Here is a 24,314-nt window from a genome sequence, read left to right on the forward strand (position 1 = left end):
TTCTCACATATCACTTCAATTAAACAAGATCAAAGATTCAAAGAGTGAAAACTTACAAGAACTGCTCACTTGGGGCTATAATAGAGGCAATCAACCAAAGGTCCAAAGCTTTGAAGACATTGAGGTCTTGATTCTTGAATCCTAAATCGAATTCATCATTGATCAAAAACAGAAATGCAGAACTAATTACTTTCAGTTTCAATAGAACAAATGGAATCATTCACCTTGTAGTTGTAGAGTTGGACTTTGAAGTTTCACTTTCTCCTAAATCCCAATCACCCAAATACAAATTGAAGTTAGACTGTTAGAGGAACTGACGAGGGACTGAGGGAGCCTGCCAAAAGTTCAGCCCTCCATTTTGGCTATGTACCCAGGTAATTAGGTAAATAAGACATTTACTTTTTTTTTTCTATTGGGCTGGGCTGGGCTATGATATATATATATACCTTAGGGGTTTTTTGGCCCAATTTTCGGTTGGGCTGTAGCCCATACAGCCTTTGCTTTAGTTCCGTCCCTGGTGGAGAATAGTACGATTCTAGGGTTAGGTTGACGGTTTGATTTGGGTGTTTGGAGTTGAGAACCCATTTATATTTACCGATGTTAATAGGATCCCAGCGGGGTCGGAAGTATTGTAGGCCTGATTAATTTGGGCTTATAGATGGGCTTATTTTATAAATTTATAAATTGGGCTGATCAATCATTACTTCCCTGGCTGTCATCATCATCAGAATTATTACTGGACTGTTTCCATCCACCAACAGTACGTGGCCAAGAATGAAACCACGTACCTCAATGTAGTACCGTGAAACATGAAGTCTGTGGTCACCTATCATTACGAAGGTGGTTGGTAGTTGAGAAGATGAAGCAGGGTTAAGAGCGTTTTTTTCGGGCAAAAGCTGGACTACTCCTTGCGTACCGCACGCCTAACGCGGACGTTACTGGAAGGGTAATAAGATCATTGACTGTTTTACAAACGACAAACGAGTTGCGATGGGTGAAAAAGCAATTACTGATGGGCGATGTGATCTTTTGCATTTCTGTCATCCCTCTCACTTGAGTGACCTGACAGTGATCGAGTAGTGTTATCGAACTGTTGAACGCTTGTGCAGATGAATCAAACAAGCAAAATATATGACATGAATAGATCAATTTGATTAGGAATGAATTGGGCAAATATGATTTAGTGTTTGGGACTTCGATCGATAGAAGCCAGGATAAGAGACGGGTTGTTTGGAGGTTGAAAACAATGTATGAAGGTCTGGAGGTTGAAGAAGGGTGTTTTGAAGCCCTAAAACTCTGTATGCTCAAGAGTATCCGAAGGTGATGATAAACAACATATTCAAAGGGCTTGGGACTTGGAAAAAGTATATAGGAATCCTAGCTTGTTATCACAACATATTCAATGCGTTTTTTAGGATTGAATTCAGATTATAGTTCTAGGTTTAGAACTTGGAAGAACGACTGCATAATTCAATAGGCTACAACATGAACAACATATTCTCAGATAATTTAAAAAAAAAAAAAAAAAACCTTGTACAAGGAAGCATGGAAGACCACTTGTAACGTGGCTGGGCATATCCACCACAATTTTTACGTGGCCTATGACAGAGACGAAGATGTGATCCTCTCATTTGAATCTTGATTCATCTTTATCAATAGTCTCGTAATACTATCCCATCCAATCCGAACCCACTGCTTACTTGTTTCGTTAACTAGTACTACTGCTCCTTATTCCTTAATTGTGAAAAAATACGACCATTGGTCTACAATCTCAATCTCCTCAATCCAACAGTTTGATTCAATCCCAGGTTCAACTAATTTCAAACACAGATTACAATAGCACGGATCCAACGGCGTCTCGATCGGAATCGATATGAACTGAGTTTCTTTGCCACGTGTCGACCCGCTCATCATCTTCCTCGATGAGCCGACCTTCGACCTCTGACTGCAACTCCGTCGTCGACTAGAAGCCTTGACGCGTTGAGGGAGAGAGACATTGTATTTGACACGAGTCTTCAAATTTACAATTTGAGGAGTATTTTTACAACTGACGGAAGTTAAATGAAAAATTTACGTAAATGTCCTTCAAATTCGAATTTTGTGGACGATATATAGCCACAGATACAAGGGCGTAGTCCAGCGCTTTCCCTTAATTTCTCATCACCATGAAAGAAGGAAACTTAATCAGTACGACGTAGCTAGCCCTTATAAAAGCAAGAGTTCTATACCATTTTGGCTCGGCGGCGTCTCTCGGACGAAAGGTATATAATTATTAGTACTTATTTTCGGTGTGGAGATATATTTGCTTTCTAGGATGTTCATCATTGATTCATGACATGCAACTTCATCTGAAAAAATGGCAGATATATTGCTAGCAGGAATATGGCGGTCAACGTCAGACTGATGGAGTCGACAGTGATCAGGCCAGCGACGGAGACACCTCGGCAGTCATTGTGGCTCTCGAACATCGACTTGGTGATGACCAGCGCTCACACTCCTAGTATTTATATCTACAATAAGCCAAAAGGTGCAGACAAGGTCGACATGGCTGTCCTCAAGGACGCGCTCAGCAAGGCTCTTGTGCCCTTTTACCCTTTGGCCGGCCGCCTGAAGCAAAAAATGGACGAGGGCGACCAGGGTCGACGTCGTCTAGAAATAGATTGCAATGCGGAGGGAGCCTTGTTTGTTGTGGCCGACAGCAGCTCTTGCATAGATGACTTGGGCGATTTTGCACCCACTCCCGAGTTCGGGAGAGGGCTCCTCCCTACCGTTGATTATTCCGGCGGTATATCTTCTTATCCTTTGTTACTGGTTCAGACCACCTACTTCAAATGCGGTGGAGTGGCTCTTGGTGTTCGCCTAGATCATCTTTTAGCAGATGGATTATCTGCTCTTCACTTTATAAATACATGGTCTGATATTGCTCGGGGTGTGGACATTGCAATCCCACCAACGATCGACAGGACATTACTTCGTGCTCGAGATCAACCTCGGACTTTACTCGACCACAATCACCACATTGAATACCAACCTCCTAATGACCATGGAACGACTGGGGCAGAAACAGTCGTCTCGGTTTTTACATTTACCAGGGAGCAGCTCAACATCTTGAAAGCTATGTCGACCATGACTAAGGAGGAAGACAATGAGATGAAGTATACGACATTTGAGGTGTTTGCAGGTCATGTATGGAGATGTGCCTGCAAGGTACGTGAACTAGCTAATGATCAAGAAACCAACTTATTCTTAGCTGTGAACGGAAGGACCAGACTGCAACCCCCACTCCCACCTGGCTACTTTGGTAATGTGATTTTCAGAGCCGCAGCAACAGCCGTAGCAGGGGATCTTATATCAAAACCACTATCGTATGCCGCATGCTGCATTCACAATGCTCTGGTGCGTATGGACGATGACTATCTTCGATCAGTACTCGACTATCTTGAACTTGAGCACCGTCGACATCGGGATCTGTCAAGCTTTGCTCATGGGACTGATGTTAGGTGCCCTAATCTTGGGATAACTAGCTGGTTTTCGCTGCCCCTCTATGATGCTGACTTTGGATGGGGGCGACCGATTTTCATGGGTCGTGGTGGGATTCCAAGTGAAGGGAAGGCATACATGATACCAACCGCTACTAATGATGGAAGTTTATCGCTATGCATCGATCTGGAGTCCCAGCATATGAAATCATTTTCCAAGTTGGTTTATGACATATGATCATTAAGTAATGAGGAAGATCAATCACAAGATGTTTGAGATGTTAGAATCCCTTTTTTTGTCTTTTTTCTTTTTTTTGAATAAATGTTAGAATCCTTTCATGTGTGAGATGTGCATGTTTAGTAATTTGATGGACTAGTATTCATTTATATTCTACCAGGTCAAATTTATTATGATGAGAGATTAAATCAAGGGAATGACATGTATATATCCTGTGAAAACATGTTTTAATTTATTTTCTTAATTAGTTCATCATCTCAAAAAAATATTGAGAAAGTTTCTTTTTCAAATCATGTTTTATACGAAAAGTTATTATACTATCTTATACTACTCTCAGATCGAGGTGCTCTATGCGACTATGCATATGAATTTAAAGCTATGAAAAATGTGTACACAAAAACAAGAGGTCCAACTCGCATCCCAACAATACATGAAGCAAAATCATTCACAGATCGTTTCAAGGAAAAAAAAAAAAAAACCACAACATTCACAGATAAGATGATCTGTTGCTTCCAAAACACGAGTTTGTCTGCAGTTACATACTTACATTAGAGATAAGCAAAAACATCAAGTATAAGATACTAGTAGCAACATATAAGACTCAGTTTCTCGATTGAAATAGTCCCATCGATTGTAGTTGTTATCACTTGGTCATGGAGTGAAGATACAAGATACCGATTTATCTCTCAGAAGTCAGAACTATGTATAACTGTATAAGAGATTTTTCATGAACAATGTATCATTTACAACAATGTAGAGACTTCTCATTTCTCAAAAAATAAAAAAATAAGAGCGATAATTCATTTTTCATTATATTTCCTTAACAAAACATTCTACATAAAGCTATTCTGTATAAATTTGGATACCTTGTTGTGGCCACATGAAAGATGCCGAGCAGAAATAAGGGACACTATGTAAAGGGATGATGAATTTTTTTTTGCATTTACCGCACACAGGGCCATCTTGTTTCATCTTAATGAGACTGCTTTCTATGTTTCTCAAGACCGGTTTATAGCTGCCATACGTTAGATGAAATTTATCTTATTATTGCAGCCTTGCATGGAACTTATAAAAACAAGATGAATAGAGAGATGGAGAGGAGAGAGAAAATTACAGGCGTGCGAGCCTATTGTATGCTTGAGTGGTCTGTTGGAGTCTTGCTGAGAGCTGTAATACTCAGCCGATAATGCCTCTGCTTTACTCTGTTCTATTGCAAGTTAATCCTAAAAGAAAACGCAACCCCAATGCTTTATCAGCAAGGCCTAGGATATAGCAAATTGAAAACTAATTGGATTATCATTTCACAACAAATAGATAACTCCTTGTAATTATACTTGAACAAGCTGTTATAGTGCAGTGGCTGATTCTCTACCTCTTAACAACCCAACAACATCCATATAGAATACGAAATTGAAGAGAACTCTATCGATGATCAAATGTAACACTCAACCAGACCAACCTTGATAGAGAAAAATTCAGTTGTATATTCAGCTGAACCAGTCTTGTTAGAGCCATTGTTATGGGAGTCAAGCAAACCCTTAGCCAGTTAGCCTGGTCAGTGCTTACCTTATCTAAGATTCCTCGGAGCTCTTCATTTTGCTTAAGACAGTCTTTCACCTGCAAGTTTACATGAGGGGCAATAAGCAAAACAAAATAGATGAGCACATATCTAAAACTGATTTCTACTCCCGCAACAAATCCTTAGTTCTTCCACACCAACACGCTGTTTCATACATCCATCTTCGATTAGATGGATTCACCAATATATCAGCAAAAGTATCTTAAACAATATCACCCATTTTCATGCACAACCGACAGTTTTTTGAGCCTAGTTAATGGGAAAGTAAACGACGAAATATTACTACAAAAAAATAATTCATTTGATAGATGCACAGTCAGCCAGATACGCAAACGCAGAGTTCCTTGAACAAAGCTATATTCTGTCAATTCTCATCAATTCAGCCACCAAATGTACCTGATTCTCCCAGTGCACAGCTATGCTCATAGCCTCCTGATGAGAACTAGATAAATTAGAGTTCTCCTCAAAAAGCCTTTCTATCTCCGAAGATTGGGAATCAATCTGCCAACATTTACAAAAAAGCGAGTTTGCTGTGAAACGAATACACACAAAAGGATACTCATGATAGAAAAATAAACTGCTGAGACTACCTCCATTAAAAGCTTTTGTCTACTGCTTTCCAATTTCTCAATCACTACAGCCATGTCATGCATCTGCTGCTCGAGTAACTCTTTGTCTTCCTGTTCATGAATGCATTTACCAGTAAATCATGTACCAAAGCATTATTTATTTGAGACCAACAAAACCGAGAGAAGGTAGACATAATCAATCAGTCATAGTATGGTCATAGTAACCAATTCATATTTTGATCAATTGTTACTCAAATTAATACCCCATTGAGTCCAACCTCTATGTAATCCCATCCTTATTTTTTCATTCCCTCATTCATAGAAAAAGATAGTATAAACTTTCCGTAAAGATGAACAATCAGGCAAATAACTTACAAATGAAAATCCCTTGCTGGCCACTTTGTCTGATTCTTCTGCAATGCAAGAACTAGGGGTTAAGAACATAGGAATGACAACCAAAAGGTGATGCAACAAATTGACAGATCCATAAAGGGATCTAAGATATTGTACAACAGCCTAAGTTGATGAAGAAAAATACTTCATGGAACAAAAAAGTGAGAAGAGGTGCAACTCCGAGTACCTGAAGACTTTCTAGACAAAGCTGCAAGTTTTTCTTCTAATTCTTGATTCTCAGATGTAAGTTTTTGATAAATTAAGATCAATGGAATAAGGAACTAAAGGAAGTCCACAAATTCAGTTTAAGAAACAGATACATACCTCGACTCTATGTTTTTCTTGTGGCCGAGTTTGATCCCCATCTTTCTTCTTTGCTCTTTCCCACTTAAATCCTCATCTTCCCTCTTTCTGGGTTTGATTCTCCTAATGTATAAACTGTCTTCAATCTGGAAAATCAAATAGAGCCCAGTTGAACTTCATCATCAGAACCGTTCAGCAAAGCATAAATGAAATACCTTAAATAAAAATCGACGAAGATGAATGAAAGAAAGAACTTTTTGTGGAACTTCAATTGCAATTCAAAAACAACTAATCTCTACTACAATAACAAAACAATCTTATGCGGTGATACTGTACCTCCCCTCCTTGAATAGGAAACTGATTCCATGACTGAGCCTGCTGATCTGTTTTCAATGTTTTTTTTTTTTTTTTCCTATTTTTGAGACTGATTTTAGGTTCGATCAGTCCCTCGTTTTATAGGAAACCATATCTACCCCGATAACCTCCCACATCTTCCCCAGTCTCCACTGGTGTCGTGTTCGTGCGGCTGCAGTTATCTTTCGCATGCAGATCGTGCGCAGCGTTATTTATTTATTTTTATTTTTTTCCAAACCTTCCATTTATATAGTTGCTCTTGACTTTTTTGTTATCTTACAATATTAGCCTTTGTATTTCTTGTAATTGTTTGTCAGAGTCAGGTGATTAAAGGGCAGATCAGACGGTTCATAATTTGATGAATTTCTAGATGCTTGACTTTATTGTAGTAGAGATTACAATATTAGCTCTTGTATCTATTTGTCCAAGTCAGGTGATTAAAGGGCAGATCAGACAGTTCATAATTTGATGAATTTTTGAACGCCTGGCTTCAATTTATTACAGATCGAGCATTTGTACAATTTGTATTCTTTTTGATTCTCCTAACATTAGTTTTTCAAATCCTTATTGCATAGTCCATCCTCCATCTTCCCTAATTCATTATAACTTTTTGTTACTTAACGAATCTATTACATGCCTAAGATGATCACTAAAACAAGAAAATTATAAGTACATGTTTAAGTAACTATATATCGCATATTCGCATTCAAGGACAAACAGTATATTGTAATATTGTATACATACGAGTGAAAGGATGATGTAGATAGCATTAAGCCTTCAACAAACTTCAATCATGCTGAAAGAGAAAGTAATTACGAAAGTACATAATTTTACATAGCACGTACGTTGAGATATACATAATTTCAATTAGACTCGAACTTCCTGGAATGTAATTACGAAAGTACTAGTTATTTAAGGAACAGAAATGAAGCCCGGTTCTGTTTAAGCCCATGATCCACATCGAGTTGGATTGTCCCGCAGAAATCTTCCATATGATGATGGCATGCATATGGCTTCAATCTTAACATTTGTTTCCTTTGATCCTACATTCCTACATGATTCTCAAGTCGGATTCTAAGATTTGATGTCGCACTATATAATTGACAGAGAAGTTGAGATTAAAAACACTTAATTTTTTTAATCTCAAACACTTAATTGCGTATGCAGAAAGGCTAGTATAAAGAATGAAAAATCTTTATCATGCGCTGCTAGTTAGGTGATCATGTAAACATTTTTCTATTGAATCAAATTTCGATTGATTTGCAGATGTATGAAACGTTGATGAGTAGAGACTTTTTTACTATACATATGTGTATAGAATACATTAAGCCGTGAGCCATCCGATCGTCTTGAATTTTGAATTACTAAACGATCGGACGACTCACGGTTTGATGTATATCATACAAATTTGTATAACAGCCGGACCTGATGAGTAGGGTCTGGATGCAATTCATTATGCAATCTTACTCTTGATACAATTCATGTAACCCTTGAAAATTTGGTTAAAGAAACAGCTTTTATTTCCACTAGAATTTTATTTCCATAGCCTCGAGGTATCTACATCTCTGCCACCAGAGGATTGAACTCTAGCTCAACTAGTTGACTAACATCCATTGGATAAGTGTCGGCAGACTCATACGAACTGTAGCTTTTGTTAGCACTGATCCGATTAAAAGCCTCAGTAGGATGGAACCCGTCCCAAAACACATACTCACTCCTATCCTCGCATGGAGTTGAATCTTCCACACACAGGCCACCGCTGTTAAGTGTACAGCACCCAGCATCCGACACCGTGAATCCTGCAATAACATACCAACAAAATGTAACATTAATTTCATCCTGTACTTCTTGTAATGGCAGTGGAAGAAGATCTAACAGTTATGAACATACCAAGACTTGTAGTATTGACCGAACCGATTCCGTAGTTGTTAATGTAGATGAACTTTGCATCAGTCAAATTGCTGTTGAGCTGATCAACAAGAGATACAAGCTGTTGGTTGAAAAGTTGGGCTGCATAGTTGAGTTCTTCAGAACATGATCCGTTGGTGCCATAGCTAGCAATTGCAGCAGGAGTGCAGCCTATTAGTCCCAGTCCACCCAAAACAACCTTCTTTGCTCCATACTCATACAATCTCTGAAAAAAGAATGACAATAAGAGCCAAATCGATAATCGATGTAGATATTGCTGTTCAAGACATCTACCAGGTAAATATATGTTACCAGTATTTGCCGAGAATATTGTTCGACAAGAACTACGGCATATTCCTCAAGTGTATATTCTTGACTAGTATTATAGTATTGAGGTAAAAAGTAATTGTTAATGTAGTCATTGCTGCCTGTTGCGACTGAATATAAGCACTTGTTCAAGTAGTTTCTGGCCAAGCTTTTCTTTCCAAGCATGCCGATGATGCGCGAGATAGTTTTCCTGTGGTTCTTTAACTGTTTACCCATGCTGAGCACTGTGCCCTGCAGCACAAGAAAGCACACTTAGAATTCATGTGCCAAAACCAAAACCAGCTTAATTGATAAGTTTATTATATGTAATAAATACCGATGTCATCCCGGATTCTCTTCGAATGCCTGATGCACCGGATGCGTAGTTTACACCGCTGAGTATGGCGGAGCCGTTCGCATAATCAAATGGTGGAATGTAGTTTTCAAATCCCAGAAGTTCAGCTGTAAGAAGAAGTTGATCAATTAGCTTGGAATAGAGCGAGAAGAGATGGTTTAATTTTCTCACGGATCTCACCTGCCTTTTTGAAAAGTAAATGAAATACTTAAGCCCCGGCCTAGCCAGGCCGGACCCTACCATTAACAGTATAAAATATGATGTAGACAATCATCCAAGCTAACAAACTTGGATGTGTTAATTTTACCATTTCATACAAGTATTATGTATAGGAAAATTTTGTTATACCGTTCGGTGTAGTTTACATGTTAATATTTCATGACAAAATCTTTTTAACCAACCACCATCCCCCTACTGAATAGGGTCTCTCTTTAGCCAGATGTATGTTATACCGAACGATATAGTAGACAAACCTTTATATATAAATTTAGTTTCGAATTCAATATCACACTTGCTTGACATCGTATTACATGTGGAATTCCTTGTTCAGCTAGTAAGATAGAGGTGATATTGTTTTGTCATTACATGTACAAATTTAGGCATTCAGTCCAAGATCTCACATTAGTAGTTATGCAAGGCTTAGATTGTCTTTGAAGTCTACATTGTCCAAAATATTTACTAGATCTGAAAAGCTGCTTCAGTGGTTAAGTAATGGTTAACAATTTTTTTATGAAATGGACGTCAAACCTTTAATAAACAAAAGAGAAATGGTAATTACAACATAATGGTTAACAATTTATATCACGTTCACATGTTCATCAAACTGCTAAAGGACCACACATATAATGGAGGACAATTAAGAAACAATTATATAATGGAATATGATCACCGGCCACTTTGTGGTAGGTACTGAAATGGCTAGGCAGATTGGGAATGAATAAACAGTAGTGTATATATACAAACACAAACACCCAAAATGCATGGAGCAGGTGGAATATTATGTGGAATATTTGTATGAAAGCACAAACCTTGCGATCGAATCTGCAATCGTTAAACAGAAATGTAACCAAACTCAGATACAAGTCAAGAAGGCAAAGAGTAGTTAGAGGAGCATACTGAGTATATCAACGGTGGTGCGACCGTTGCAAAACCTTCCGGTTGGTCCATAAGGAAAGTCGACGCCATACGGCTCGTAGTTAACCTTAGCAGTAGTATTAAGCACGTTGTTGTTGCCACAATCAGACAGAGAGTCGCCAAAAATGAAGAAACAAGGGACTGCTGGCTTGCCAAGAACAAAGCAGGAATGTTGCATACTTAGTACCCAAGAAAGAGAGATCACCACCACCAAAAGCTTCATGGCACAAGCCATTGGAATAACAGAAAACCCCCAGGTTTGAATCCCAATGATTCAAAAGAATAAAATAAAGTTTCAGGGGAGCTAGGCTTAATTGGAGAAGACTTAAACAGACAGGGTGTCGGTACTTATGGAAGAAATTTCCCACGAGGCACTGAGGGCTAACCTAATCTTCATACAAGTTTGGTGGAAAAGGAAAGGTAGCTATCTTCATTCTCCAGAGGAAGTTCTCTATTGTGGCTGTGTTTATAAAACGATAAAATCTTTGGCTAAAAACACGAAAAGGATATCGTACTGGAACCGTAAACGTAAACAACTATTCAACAAATCATGAAGAACTAGTTCATTTTGAGCCACATCGATCTATGACGGGCAAGTGATCGATCCAGGTAGATACTCTACTATATTATATTGCATCAGGTTTGGCCTACTGTATGTATGATTGGTTGTGGCTTTTATGAATTCTGTCCTCATATATATATATATTTATATATGCCAAGAGAAAAATATTGTCGATCATTGACCGGCCAGGCTTGTCAACCATATGCATTATGATAACTGACATGTCGACGATGACGACAACTTGGTGTTACTGGTGTACGTATGGTTTACTCCTGAAGTTTAATTTTCACTGATCTAATTCTTTACAGTTGTAGATATTTTGTTTCGAAATATGATAGAACTTTGTAAGAGGAGGAGGTTAACATTGGATCATTGTGAATTTTGTGATCTCTCAGTAAAATATAAAATGGAAAATTGAGAGCTGAAGCAACCAAAAGCTGCCTTATTTTCATTCCAGATCGAAGAATGTTTTGCAAGAATTCTAGGTAGCTGTAGTAGCCGGGTTATTTATTAATTTGTAGCTGAACAAGGTGACTAATATCCATTGGATAAGTGTCTGCAAAGTTAAAAGCATTGTATGATCTGATTGCAGTGATTCGGTTCAAGGTTTCAGTAGGATGGAATCCATCCCAGAACACGTACTCTGTCCTGTTCTTGCATGGAGTATGGTCAACTTTACATTGACCAACTTCATTTACCGCACAACATCCAACGTTCGAAACTGTGAAGCCTGAAATTAACCAAGCAGATATTTACTTTTACGTACAGTACTTCTAAGTTCTAAACGCAAACCATGATCAATTCAATACTCGAGCTTTCATAATTTGACAACATTAACATATCATACAGACGTACCAGCGGCTGCAGGATCTCCAGAACCCATTTCGAAGCTGTTAATGTAGATGAATTTTGCATCTGTCAAATTGTTGTTGAGCTTATCAACAAGTGATACAAGCCTTTGGTTAAACTGTTGGGCTGCAATGTTCAATGTGTCTACACATGCTGACCCATTTGTGCCAAAGGAAGAAATTGCACTTGGGGTGCAGCCTATTAGTCCCACGCCAACCAAAGCCACCTTCCTTGCTCCATACTTGTACAACCTCTTTACAAACACAATATAAGAACCAATCAAGCTGTCTAATTCAATTGTCAATTACATTTGAAGAAATATATAAAACGTGTTAATTAAGTTATGAAATTGCAACTACTAATTAATTACCAGTATTTCCCAAGAATATTGGTTGATGAGAACTTCAGCATATTTCGCAGTGGTATATTTTTTGCTGGTATGGTAATACTGAGGCACGAAGTAATTGTTGATGTAGTCGTTGCTGCCCAATCCAACTGAATATAAGCACTTGTGCAAGTGTTTGTGTGCTAACCTCTTGTTCCCAAGTATGTCGGCAATGCGCGAGATTATAATCTTGTGGTTCTTTAACTGTCTGCCCATGCTGATTCTTGCACCCTGCAAAACAACGTCTTATATTTGCTCAAATGATTGGACACATCAGAAATGAAGATTTGCAGAAAACCTAAAACCAGAGTTAGTGAGTAATCAAGTGATGAATTAGATACCAATTGCTTGCCAGTTTCTTTTCGAATTCCCGCCGCACCGCAAGCATAGTTCACACCTTTAAGTATATCAGAGCCATTAACAAAAGCAAATGGTGGAATGTAGTTGTCGAAGCCTAAAAGTTCAGCTGTGATAAGAAAATCTTCCATTAGCGTATATAAGTCTTATATTTGTATTTGGTCGGCAACTACGTAGGAAGCTTCTTAAGTCACAGAGATAGACAACAAATAAGTGAAAAGAAGTATGTGAATAGCAAACGATAATGGCAGGATCGATCAAACTGTAAAAGCCCTCCAGCTATAGTAAGGAATGTTCAATCAGTATTGAGTGTTAGACAAGCCTGTGTTATAAATATACAACTACTACTAGACCCCAAGAGCTTAACTACGTATAATATATGGATCCGGATTCTCTGCTTGGATGTCTTATAACCATTAGATGAACTCCAGCTATAGTAAGGAATGTTCAATCAGCATTGAGTGTTAGACAAGCCTGTGTTATAAATATACAACTACTACTAGACCCCAAGAGCTTAACTACGTATAATATATGGATCTGGATTCTCTGCTTGGATGTCTTATAACCATTAGATGAAGTATGGATGACATAGGGATGACATGACGATCTTAGATTGTACTTAATCTAATGGTTAAAAGTCATTCAAACAAATCCAAACAACAAAAATCCAAATAGAGAAACCAAATTCATAATAAGATACATGAGAGCAATTATTTGAGACCGTCAACTTATTGTTATTCACTTGTAAGATATATTTACAGTCTGATACCATATTTGAGAGCTTACACAGTTACACTTCTACCCGAAAAGACTGAAGTTGTGACTCGTGACTTGTCTAAGTAATGTAGCTAGGACAAAGAAAGGTGCAGAAGATAAGGGTATCCACCCACCCAGGCCCCAGCAACCCTAGCCTTCTGAAACCACAAACTGAAATCTACAGTATTAATATGCTATTTGTTGGATTATGCATGAGGTAAACAAGAGGTACATACAGAGAACATCGACGGTGGTTCGACCGTTACTGAATCTTCCGGTTGCTGCGCCACCGGGGAAGTCGATACCATAAGGCTGGTAATTGACTTTAGCCAAAGTATCAAGAACATTGTTGTTGCCATTGTCAGCCAGTGAGTCTCCAAAAATGAAGAAACAAGGTACTTGTGGCTTTCCATTAGCAGAAGAAGAATGCTGTTGCATGCTTAGAAACCAAGACAGAGCAATCGCCGCCACCAACGGCTTCATCCCAGAAGCCGCCATTGCAGTAACAGAAAACCCAAACTGGAGTAGGAACAAGCGTCGTCAAAGAAATGAAAGCTCGGTGGGTGTCTGTCTTAATATATAGGACGTACGGGCATAGGCCGAGCCGCCGTGTAGGGGCCACGGCCGATGGCCCGGCCCTGTTCATCATTTATAAATTATGACCCCCGTTTGATATGTTGACCTACTTAATCCCATGAGTTTTCGTAGATTCAACATTTAGAAGGGTTTGGGCCGATTAGGTTCCGAATTGTGGATTTAGGGCAGTTAATTACTTCAAAATAAATTCTGAGCTTCAATAATTATTCTATAAAATTTATTTATGGACATCTGGGTCTTAAGTCAGCCGACTCTTGAGACTCATATCAAATTCGGCCTTGTTTCGGGTTCTTTCTGCAATATATGTTGTTGTCTTCTCTCTCTCACCGATCTCGATCTCTCTGGGATCGAATCACAATTTGCCACCAAATTAAATGAACATATATTCAAATATTCAATAGCTCTAGTTTACTTATCGTATCTTCTAAAATTTGTTTGCCTCTGAAATCGAAAAAATAAAAAATTTGTTTGCCTGATCTGTCTCCCTGCATTTGCTAGTCTTCTTATCTTCTATGACATTGTAAATAGATTGTTCTATTCTTTGATTCTCCAATGTTGTTGTAAACTTGTAATCAATTAATCACATTTATAAAATTAATTAACTTCGATCAATTTGAATTAGTCCCTCCTTAATACTATATAGTGTACCTACATGTATGGAGTCATCTGTACGTCTTGTTGTCAGCATATATAAGCTCATATACAGCTCAGTACATGAAACTTAATTAAAACATATAACCCCAATTAGCAACTAATTAACTGCTAATTGATTACATAAAACCTAATTAGTACAGGTAACATAGCCTTAACAAATGGGGCATGGGATGAAAAAGTTGGTTTCAATGGTCTTTCGAATTTCATGGTAAGGACTAAGGAGTAAGGACCCCAAAGGACTAAGGAGTAAGGAGTACGTGATATCAATAATTGACAATACAAAACAAGCAATGCGACTGATCGACAAGATATCCAAAACCCAGCCTGGGTTTTTACAGTTTACCTATATCAGCCCTATAGAACGACAAGACTAGTCATAAAACGAGAACATAATTGAGACAAGGACATAAGGTCGGTGCATACTTTGTTTCATCTCTTGGTATACTCATTTTGGATTAATGCAAATAAACATGAACATTAACATACATAACAATTTGGACGGTTCAAAACTCTTAAGAACCAAACATGAATCTGCTTCATGATTCAGCTGCAAGATATATAGTGGTAGCCAGAAGCCTGAAACAACGTAGTTTGATTTATACTAGAGCGCAGCTAGGCTGGCTATATCAACTGGGTATGCATCAGATGCACGAACAGCATTGTATGATCTCCTCGCAACCACAGCATTTCCAGCTTCAGTGGGATGGAATGCATCCCAAAACAGATACTCGTCACGATTTGCACAAGGAGTTTGGTAAGGCAGACATGTGATTTGGCCATTGTTCCTTCCCACCCCACAGCATCCTGTATTTATATTCGTAAATCCTGAAACACAAAAGGGAAGATAGAATTAGTTACACATTTTCAAGAAATGTACTTAATTTTAGTCCGTTTGGTGTGTGTGACACACCAAGCGATCACATAAATTCATCGTGTGATCGCTTTCTGTCAAGAATTTAACAGAGTTGATCGGCTAACAAAATAAGAACATCGCACAATACATGTAGAAGTTACAACCACAAATTAAATCCATCTGTTTTCAAGATTAAAAACAACGATGTGCATTTACCATATTGTGCCGGGCTGTTTACTATGTCCGCAAAAATGGCGTAGGAGTCTATGAAGATAAATCTTCCATCTGGGAAGTTAGTGTTGAACTCATTGGCAAGGGCCTTGAGCTTGCCATTGAAGATTTGGTTTGCAGAGTTTATCTTTGCTACGCATGTTTTGCCATCTGGGCTATTTTGAGCCAATTCACTTGGGCTGCAACCTACTTGACCAATTCCAAACAACACAACCTTCCTTGCACCATAATTGTACAAAATCTGCATATTCAACACCACCAACATCGATCAAGTATCTGCAACTGTTCGTATACATCAAGTTTTAACCCATACTTATATGTACAAATACTTGAATACACATAGATTTCCAACCTAACTAGCAAAAGATATTTTCAATTTAGTGTTACTCTTACTACTTTGCACAATGCTATGAAGGACAAAAAATCAAGGAAGGAGGAGGAAATCGACTAACCTGAAGTTGCTTGCTGTAGTCCTGAATAAGAGAAGTAGCATATTCCTCAGGGGTATATTGATTTCCGGTGTTGTAATATTGGGGCATGAAATAGTTGTTAAGGTAGTCATTGCTGCCTAATCCAATAGAGTACATGCATTTGCCCAGATAATTAGCAGCTGTGTCCTCATCGCCTAGCAAGTTAACCACTTGGGAAACTGTGTTCTGGTAATTCCTTACCTGACCACTAAACGTGATCCGACCTCCCTACAATATTCGTAACAGAATCATTATACATAAGGACGTTCAGATATTATGTTATGTTATTAGAGATGTCGATTAATTTGACCACCTTTGACTCTTGTTTTATAAGTGAGGTCTCAAATTGAGTCTCCAACATAACATCGTAACATAAATGGCATCGTGCGGTAGTGAATTAATGAAAAGTTGTAATTACCAGTTGGCGTCCGGTTTCCTCTCTAATTCCAGCAGCTGCAGATGCAAAGTTCACTCCTTTGAGTATCTGCTGGTCTCTGGCAGTTGCATAGGGTGGAATGTAATCATCAAAACCCAAAAGCTCAGCTGCAGATCATAACGTAAATGACACTTGATGGTCAGTATCATGATTAATGAATTCTACAGTTCTAGACTTCTAGTAATTATGTCATAAACTCATACTTCAGTATTGCCTAGACTATTTATACATGCAGTAATCTTTTTCATCTACCCCAATGAAATGAGTGGGGTGAATTTTTGCGGTGATGCTTGAAAGAAACCGATGGAAAGCTCACAGAATAGGTTCACTCTTTGATGTTGTCATAATAAATGAGTAATACAGATTAGTTGATACCAACCTAACTCTATACTTATTTCAGATGTATTCCCATCCAGGGTTTAAAGGCTAGCTGCATGTACATCCACCAACCAAAGAAATGAAGAGTGAGAGAGTAGCTAGCTTACCAACAACATCAACAATAGTTTTCCCATTGGAAAATCTTCCGGTTGGTCCGCCGAAGTCGATCCCATAAGGCAAGTAATCAGCTCTAGCCAAGGACTGAAGCTGGTTGTTGTTGCCATTATCAACCAAAGAATCCCCAAAGATGAAGTAGCAAGGCACTTGTGGCTCAGCTCTTGCCCCAATATTGCACCACCCCAAGTTCAAGACCAACACCACAACACACACCGCCCACTTTCTCTTCACCATTCCCACCATAATGCCCGAATGATAAGAAATCAAAAGGTACTAAAAACAAGCAAACAAAGAGAATTCTAATCAAGTAGCCAGATGCTAGAAGAAGCAGCTTCTTCTAGCTAAAGAGGGAAAGGTATAAATGGTGGAAGAGAAAGGAGAATGGTGCTGGTTTTGGGTCTGTGAGTGAGTGTGAGGAGCTTAGGGGCGACGTTGATGAGTATATGTACTGAGAAAAGCAATGGCATTTGATGGCCTAGCTTTTACAGTTGAGGAGTTAGTTCGAATGCATTAATATCACGCGGATATAATGTGAGAAACTGTAATGTATGGGAAGCCAAGGCCGTTCCCTGACGCCTCTCCTCTCTGCTCTAAATTTCTAGCTTGTAAAAGTTTTAAAGATTTTGCATCCCAAGACCTCATAAGTCTTTGCATTGTTCGAAATGTTGTCTGCACACCAATTAGCATCTTGGCCATGTCGGTTCGATCTGCTTAGAAATAATTCAATGGCAACCGATATTGTAGCAAGGCATGCATTTGGTTTTACCAGTTACCCTTTCAATGCCCTCAACTCAATGGCACATCAAATAACTCTTGTTCTAGGTACAAGATGCATGTAGAACAGTAGTACCCACATTAACTTATTGCTCTACTCTCAATTTTATCTTGTCTGTAACATCTTTGAGGCATTTTGTCTAAATACTTATATGCACTGAGATGAACAAAACATACATACCGATCGCCAGTTCACGACAGAAACAGTACTTCCGGCGTTATCTTCATTGTCATCCTTTTGAATACGTTACCATGATTAATTTTAGAGATGAAAACCTGTTCCCGTTCTGATCGCCAACTCATACTCTCACCAGACCTAGTTGCATTTTATTGGAATTGGAAGAATAACAAAAAGAAATTTTATTTTACTTTTTTTGTTGAAGAATTAGGGTTAGTCAAATGATATGAAGAAGTTACGAGTGAAAAATAAATATGTACTTTAATTTATTATTAGTTTATTATTAAATTTATTATTAATATTGTTAATATTGAATTGAATTATTAATATGAAATTCAAATTTTTAAATAAAATTTTATGAAGATAAAAATAAAAACGAAAAATTGCAATTTCGATCTAATTATTTACAGTACGATGGTTAGCGGTTCACGAACTAGCTGTACCTACCGTTTTTTTTTAGGGTCAATATCCGCAATGCAGTTCATCCAACGATAAACCTAATCCGAATCATAGAGCTATGACACAATCAAACCCGAACGAACAAAGTGTTGAATTGAATCGTACCAGTCTCTACTGGGGGTTATAATGAAACATGAACCCTAGCTAGTTAATACTTAATAATGCCATTTTTTGGAATACCATGTTGATTACACATAGTTTCAGACTAGGTAAGACCAAGCAGGGTAGGGTTTGATCTGTATGCATTGGCATGGCAACCTTCTTGTAGATCTTACTCAGTGGTCCTCAGCTAGCTCATACAATCTCTGTCCATCTTGTGTTGCCTTTGGCTCTAAATTTAGTTGGTTGCAGAACTGATCCATGAAGTAAATTTAAAAAGAAATGCAGAAAGCTAAGAGAACTATATACTATGATCTTGAAAAGGGGTCATGGGAAAAAGATCAAATTAAAGGGATCAGGCTTTTGACAGGAACATGTCTAGCAAGAACATGCATGGTGTAGCTACAGAGGTAGAAAATATATCAACCAACACATGCCATTTATTGTGGGAAGGTGAGCAACTTCAATGTCTAGGCCATGGAAGTCATTGTATACCCAGCTAGCTACAGGTTGAAGTTGAACTCCAAAAGTCCAATATATATCACCCATTCCCCTACCATGCATTATTGACAAGAAAAATGGAAATGGAAGAAGAGGGAGAAGAGGTCTCTCTGTAGAGCTGGAAGTTGCCATTTGACTCATTTTGAGTCGGTGTTTTTCCAATGATCAACTGTTTCGTGTGGAGACCCTTTTGCATTAGTCCACTCCAAAACAGTATTTAAGACTGGTGGCTAGCTTCAACCATTATCAACCAATCTCCGTGTACTCTGGATTTAAGAGAGACTGAAAATATCAGTCAATTCTTAACTGGGGTGCTTCATCATGTTTGAACTGGGTAAAGAGAAATTCATGCTCGAAATTCAACCCTTTTCATGAATGGTGCCCAACAAAAACTAATGTCATCTTTGTTCTATCTGTCCGATATGTGCAAAATTCTTTTACGTACTTCAATGATGGAGTTTTGGCCTCTGAGGTTGAAACCCATCACTAGACTTCTTAGTTTTCACTTGGCAATCATTATTTGCATCTAAAAGCAAACTATAATATATACATCTAAACCTTTTAATAATTCTGTGATTTGATTATCCTTTGTTCAATTACGCATTTTTCTGAGTACCCAATTTGGGATATCACATAATAGAATTTAGATCCATGCATGTTTTATTGCTTGTACACAAAGATATAGAGCCATCTGATGAATTCTCCCTAGTTTAACAAAAGCTAGTGAGGAAGTTGGTAATTGTAGGGATACAAATCAGCCGACCACCCTTATTTGCCCACCAAAGTGTTCACTCTCTTAGTTTATTAACACATATTTATTTTATTATCAAAATAAAGTTAAACCATTTAAAGATGCATATGTCAATAGACTAGGAAGGTGAACACTTTAATGAGCAAATAATAGTGGTCGGTAAATTTGTATCCGTAATTTGTAAGAAAAATAAGGTAGATCCAGTGGAGTTCATTTCTTTCTGTATCCAAGAAAAAGAAATGAGCTTGTAGTCAACTTATTTCTCAAAAAGAAATGAATGGATTTTGTAAGCCGACTTACTTTAATTATCTAATTTAACTATTTCTTAAATTTATTTTGAAGTAATTTCACTCATAAGTACTAAGTTTTTCTTTCTTTCAATAGGTAAGCAAAACCATGAGGGGTGAATACTGCTTACCTTATCAAGCATGTAATGAGTTAAAGCTCAATACAAATTGTAGAATCTTGCAAATGTCATAGTGAGACTTGAATTCATCACTATCAGCACCGAGATCCTTGCTCGTTTCATAATTTTCCGAGCCGAATTCTGGTGCCAATCTAATAAGTAAAGGATAAGATGAGGGAATGATAGCATTGATAAGCACATGATTTTTAGCACTCGCTATACCCAATTAAGTATTTTTGGCCGAAATCAGTGAGAAAATTAGCGATAGTCATATGTATGAAAATGACACAGCAGTATAGCTCATACATGATGATATGTATGGCTTCTTCAATTTCATCACCCACCACATGACCTATTTAAGATGATGACCAGCTGGGTCCGTGTGACCCTAAACCAAGTCTTATTCAGAGCTTCAATGGCAAAAGCTGTTTGAGCATCTGGGTCCAGAGGCACTTCAAATGTCTGATCATGCCACGCCATGATTGATGGTATTGTTATTACTGGAATTTAAACTGCATGAACATGATTTGTAAGAGCATTTTTAGTAGAAATTTTATTTTAACTTTTTAATTAGTTACTAGAATTATGACCCGCGCTTTGTCGCGGGATTTGTGAGATTTGTGTTCATAATTTTTCTTATTTTCTTCTCATTTCTAATGTATCAAAATGCAAGATTTATATAGATTCAATTTGAAATACTTAACAACAAAACATTTATCATAGTAGTAAGAGTATATCTCTTATGTTCTTTCTCCTCGATTCTTTCTTTCACTATTTTTCCAATCTACTCTTTTCATTGGAGACAGAACAGAGCAAATTTCAGAGGGTCATTTCTAGATAGTGTGCGAACTGCGAAGCCCAATTTACTCTTTTTTTTCAACAAAAAAAAAAAAGCCCAAGCCCAAAACTGTTTTTACTTTAGATGAACAGTAAATCACTGTAGATAAACAGTGATCAACAAATAGATATATTGTAAATGTTGGAGGAGTGTGGCTTGGTTTTTCTCTTAAGTAAACTTGAATCGATTATGTAACAGTTCTAAACTTCTAAAACAGAAGAATGATATGGTAAAACTTTGTTCCTAGCATCTTTAAAGGACCTAATCACCAACCTTATAGTCTCATGGTCGAGCTCATGTAGAAAGTTGAGCCATCTTCATGGGCAAAGATTAAGAAACAAAATAGAGAAAAGGATATCAAAGACTAAGCTACAACACAGTCATAGATATAAACAATGCAAGTACAAAATTCATATTCGTACAACAAACTACAAAATGGGACAATTGCTTAGCACCTTGGAGTAGAGAGATGTCAAAGTTCTTGGTGCTTAGAACTAGCGGCGGAACCGTACTGTAATCCCAAATCCTTGAGAATCTGAAGCACACCACGAAAGTCATTGCTGCCCAATTCAAGACAGTCCTTCAATAGCTCGCCCTCCACCACCTCTCTTTGAACTGCCTTCACCACTTCTCTCAAAGCTCCCTGCCCAATAGTTCAAATTATTTTTGTTACATCACAACACTAAACTTTCTGATAATTTCAATATCACTTTGTAACATTTTTGTACACGTCAAATTACATGAATTACCTTTATGTCATGAAGTAATCGTTATCTTATAATATATCAAAAACATTTCATAACTTTTTCTACGGACAGTCTTTGGTACAACGTGTGTATCGAATATCAATGTTATGATATCTTTTAGATGACACTAATATGGATGATAGTCTCTAGAAAACTACAATATGTGAGTATGGGTAAGACGTCATTTCCTACTAGTAAAAACATTTTACCAAGAGTAACTAACGGGTTAAAAAAGCAAAGCAAAACGGTGCGTACCGACTGACTGAACACCCTGAGAAGCCTACGCAGCAGCGAAGTGGAGACCCTGAAGACATTTTGGTAATTCTGACCGATCCAAGCGGCTCGCTCGGAGTCCGATTCCTTCCGAGTCAACTCACCGAGCCACCTCATCAACTCGCTCGCCTCCGACGCGGCGCCGTACATCTCCGCGTACGGCAGCTCCCTCCAGGAGTAGTTCTTGAGGTAGTCCCACCCCGCCGACCACATGAAGCCCCAGACGCCGAGGCCCAGCCCGCTCTCCATTTTGGCGGCGATGTTCCTGGCCCGGTCCGATCCGGCGTGGTCGCCGCGGGAGGCGCGGAGGTTGGCCACGCGCGTCATGAGCGAGTGGGCGAGGGAGAAGAGGGTGCGGTATTGGGAGTAGGGGAGGGACTGGGAGGGCGGCGGTGTGATCAGGAGGAGGAGGGTGAGGAGGAGAATTGCCGGCGACGGCGTCGTTTTGGCCATTTGATCGTCGTTTTCTGAGGATTTGCTGAAGCTGGAGTTGGACTGAGAAACTTTTGGGTACTATTTGAAGGGCCGGTTGCGAGCTCGTCAGCAGACCCAGTTAACCTTGTATTGGGCTGAAGGGTTGTCTTGGGCTCATAATTTTGTTACCAGTCCGGACCGAAAACATATTTAGTTATCGTCTCTATCACATCTGTCTTACTTACAGTTTAACATGCTTCTACTAAACTAACATCATTGAAATCAATTTATCAATTCAGTGTTTGGTTAGGTGTATGATGCACCAATTTAGCCAAAATTGTAGAGTGCTCTTGATCTACTGATGGAGGTGTCCTGTTGTCTTCAAATGTGTCAAAACACGTAAAACATAATTTCTATTCATATATATTGTCGTGCATGTCAGTCTATTCTCAGTCATCAACACTTTCCGGCGTCTTCCCGGTTTCCGTATACGTTGAAGAGAGGTTGGTACTTGTTCGTGTGGCTGAGATCAATCTGTAAGACACGCTGTAACCTTAAAGATTATGGAACTCTGGCTGATAGTGAATATATATGGCTAATAGTGAACTCTGGTTGTACGTACGTAGTGTCCTTGATGAATGAAATAATGCAATGCATTTCAATTGTTGCTCTAAGCAAACCAATGAGATGAGAAGAGATATCGATGAGGTTATCTCCAGTTCTTCATCTCCCTACCACCCTTTACTGGTTTTAGTTTCTGTGGTTTGAGAATTGAGATTTACTTCTGGACGACGATGATGATAGATACAAGGACAATGGGATATGATTCGTTTACTAATGAACTGTTCTGAAAGATGTTTATATTGTGGATTTGTGGTCCAATATAAAGCATAACCTCATGTTATGAATCCAGCGTGAATGCATGATAGATGAAATTAAGCCCTATTGAGTTGAGCAGGAATGCTCATTGTTTTAACGAAATAAGATTAATTACGGTTTAAGAAGCTGCTGTCATGTTTTCTTTCTGGAAAGCTTTCGTTTTTACAACGACAGCAAGAAAATATCTTTGTAAAGTGTCATTTATAGGCTTATGGCTCAAATCTCATAGACTAAAAGTGGATGATAATGACCTGATATAAGGGTAATCTTCCATTTTCACATGTTGAAGTCGTGAGAGCGCCAATGCATGATATCTCAATAAACACTTGGCTCATATTTTTTAGACTTTCTGTTCTAGCGGATGTTTTACTTGAAAAAGTAGCGTTTTCGATCAATAATATGTCAAACCAATGAAATACAGCGTACTTTTTTCAATGGTGGACCTATGATTTTAGGTTGGGGTGGGTTAAATTTTTTTTCTTAAAATTCTTTAATTTTTTTTTTTTATATTTTACATATCACATTTTAGATTAAAAACATATCAAAAAATCACGTAGTTAACTGATCATTAAGAAATCAATATTATAATATTTTATAGAAATTCGATAACAAAAGTTAAAGACAAAAGAACATACCTACACCGCTCTAACAATACAATAAATAAGTGTATAATCTTTAAACCTAACTGGACGGAAAAACACAATCTAATAACTATGAATCAAACGTTGGTACT

The 24,314-nt window shown here is 38.1% G+C and overlaps 4 protein-coding genes, 1 non-coding gene and 1 pseudogene across 6 annotated transcripts in view; 1 reads left to right on the plus strand and 5 right to left on the minus strand.

Annotated features, from left to right (window-relative positions):
• Positions 1–10,930, minus strand: part of LOC101297418 — a 35,359-nt pseudogene extending 24,429 nt beyond the window's left edge. The window contains exons 1-5 of the transcript XR_184357.1: positions 10,601–10,930; positions 9,467–9,591; positions 9,136–9,381; positions 8,806–9,049; positions 8,488–8,714 (exon numbers count right to left, since the gene is read on the minus strand). The product of XR_184357.1 is annotated as an uncharacterized LOC101297418 (transcript). The remainder of the gene's footprint in view (positions 1–8,487; positions 8,715–8,805; positions 9,050–9,135; positions 9,382–9,466; positions 9,592–10,600) is intronic.
• LOC101303883 (shikimate O-hydroxycinnamoyltransferase-like) lies at positions 2,368–3,717 on the plus strand. Its single transcript, XM_004293601.1, has one exon. The coding sequence runs from the start codon at positions 2,383–2,385 to the stop codon at positions 3,715–3,717; it is 1,335 nt and encodes a 444-aa protein (XP_004293649.1). The 5' UTR covers positions 2,368–2,382.
• On the minus strand, positions 4,832–6,646 carry LOC101304167. The gene is made up of 6 exons (XR_184194.1): positions 6,583–6,646; positions 6,241–6,278; positions 5,887–5,976; positions 5,693–5,797; positions 5,284–5,334; positions 4,832–4,940 (listed from the first exon to the last, which is right to left on the minus strand). It is a non-coding gene; the product is annotated as an uncharacterized LOC101304167 (transcript).
• A 753-nt stretch (positions 10,931–11,683) lies between the features above and the next one.
• Positions 11,684–14,390, minus strand: LOC101297711 (GDSL esterase/lipase At1g29660-like). The gene is made up of 5 exons (XM_004295362.1): positions 13,764–14,390; positions 12,756–12,880; positions 12,400–12,645; positions 12,036–12,282; positions 11,684–11,910 (listed from the first exon to the last, which is right to left on the minus strand). The coding sequence occupies exons 1-5, from the start codon at positions 14,023–14,025 to the stop codon at positions 11,684–11,686; spliced, it is 1,107 nt and encodes a 368-aa protein (XP_004295410.1). The 5' UTR covers positions 14,026–14,390.
• An 822-nt stretch (positions 14,391–15,212) lies between these two features.
• On the minus strand, positions 15,213–17,667 carry LOC101305144 (GDSL esterase/lipase At1g29670-like). Its single transcript, XM_004293602.1, has 5 exons — positions 17,254–17,667; positions 16,751–16,875; positions 16,315–16,560; positions 15,848–16,103; positions 15,213–15,603 (listed from the first exon to the last, which is right to left on the minus strand). The coding sequence occupies exons 1-5, from the start codon at positions 17,504–17,506 to the stop codon at positions 15,380–15,382; spliced, it is 1,104 nt and encodes a 367-aa protein (XP_004293650.1). The 5' UTR covers positions 17,507–17,667; the 3' UTR covers positions 15,213–15,379.
• A 3,827-nt stretch (positions 17,668–21,494) lies between these two features.
• LOC101298002 lies at positions 21,495–22,741 on the minus strand. The gene is made up of 2 exons (XM_004295363.1): positions 22,271–22,741; positions 21,495–21,912 (listed from the first exon to the last, which is right to left on the minus strand). The coding sequence occupies exons 1-2, from the start codon at positions 22,739–22,741 to the stop codon at positions 21,742–21,744; spliced, it is 642 nt and encodes a 213-aa protein (XP_004295411.1). The 3' UTR covers positions 21,495–21,741.
• Positions 22,742–24,314: the final 1,573 nt, after the last annotated feature.

This window comes from Fragaria vesca, linkage group LG3, assembly GCF_000184155.1.
Source record: "Fragaria vesca subsp. vesca linkage group LG3, FraVesHawaii_1.0, whole genome shotgun sequence".
Lineage (NCBI taxonomy): Eukaryota > Viridiplantae > Streptophyta > Magnoliopsida > Rosales > Rosaceae > Fragaria > Fragaria vesca.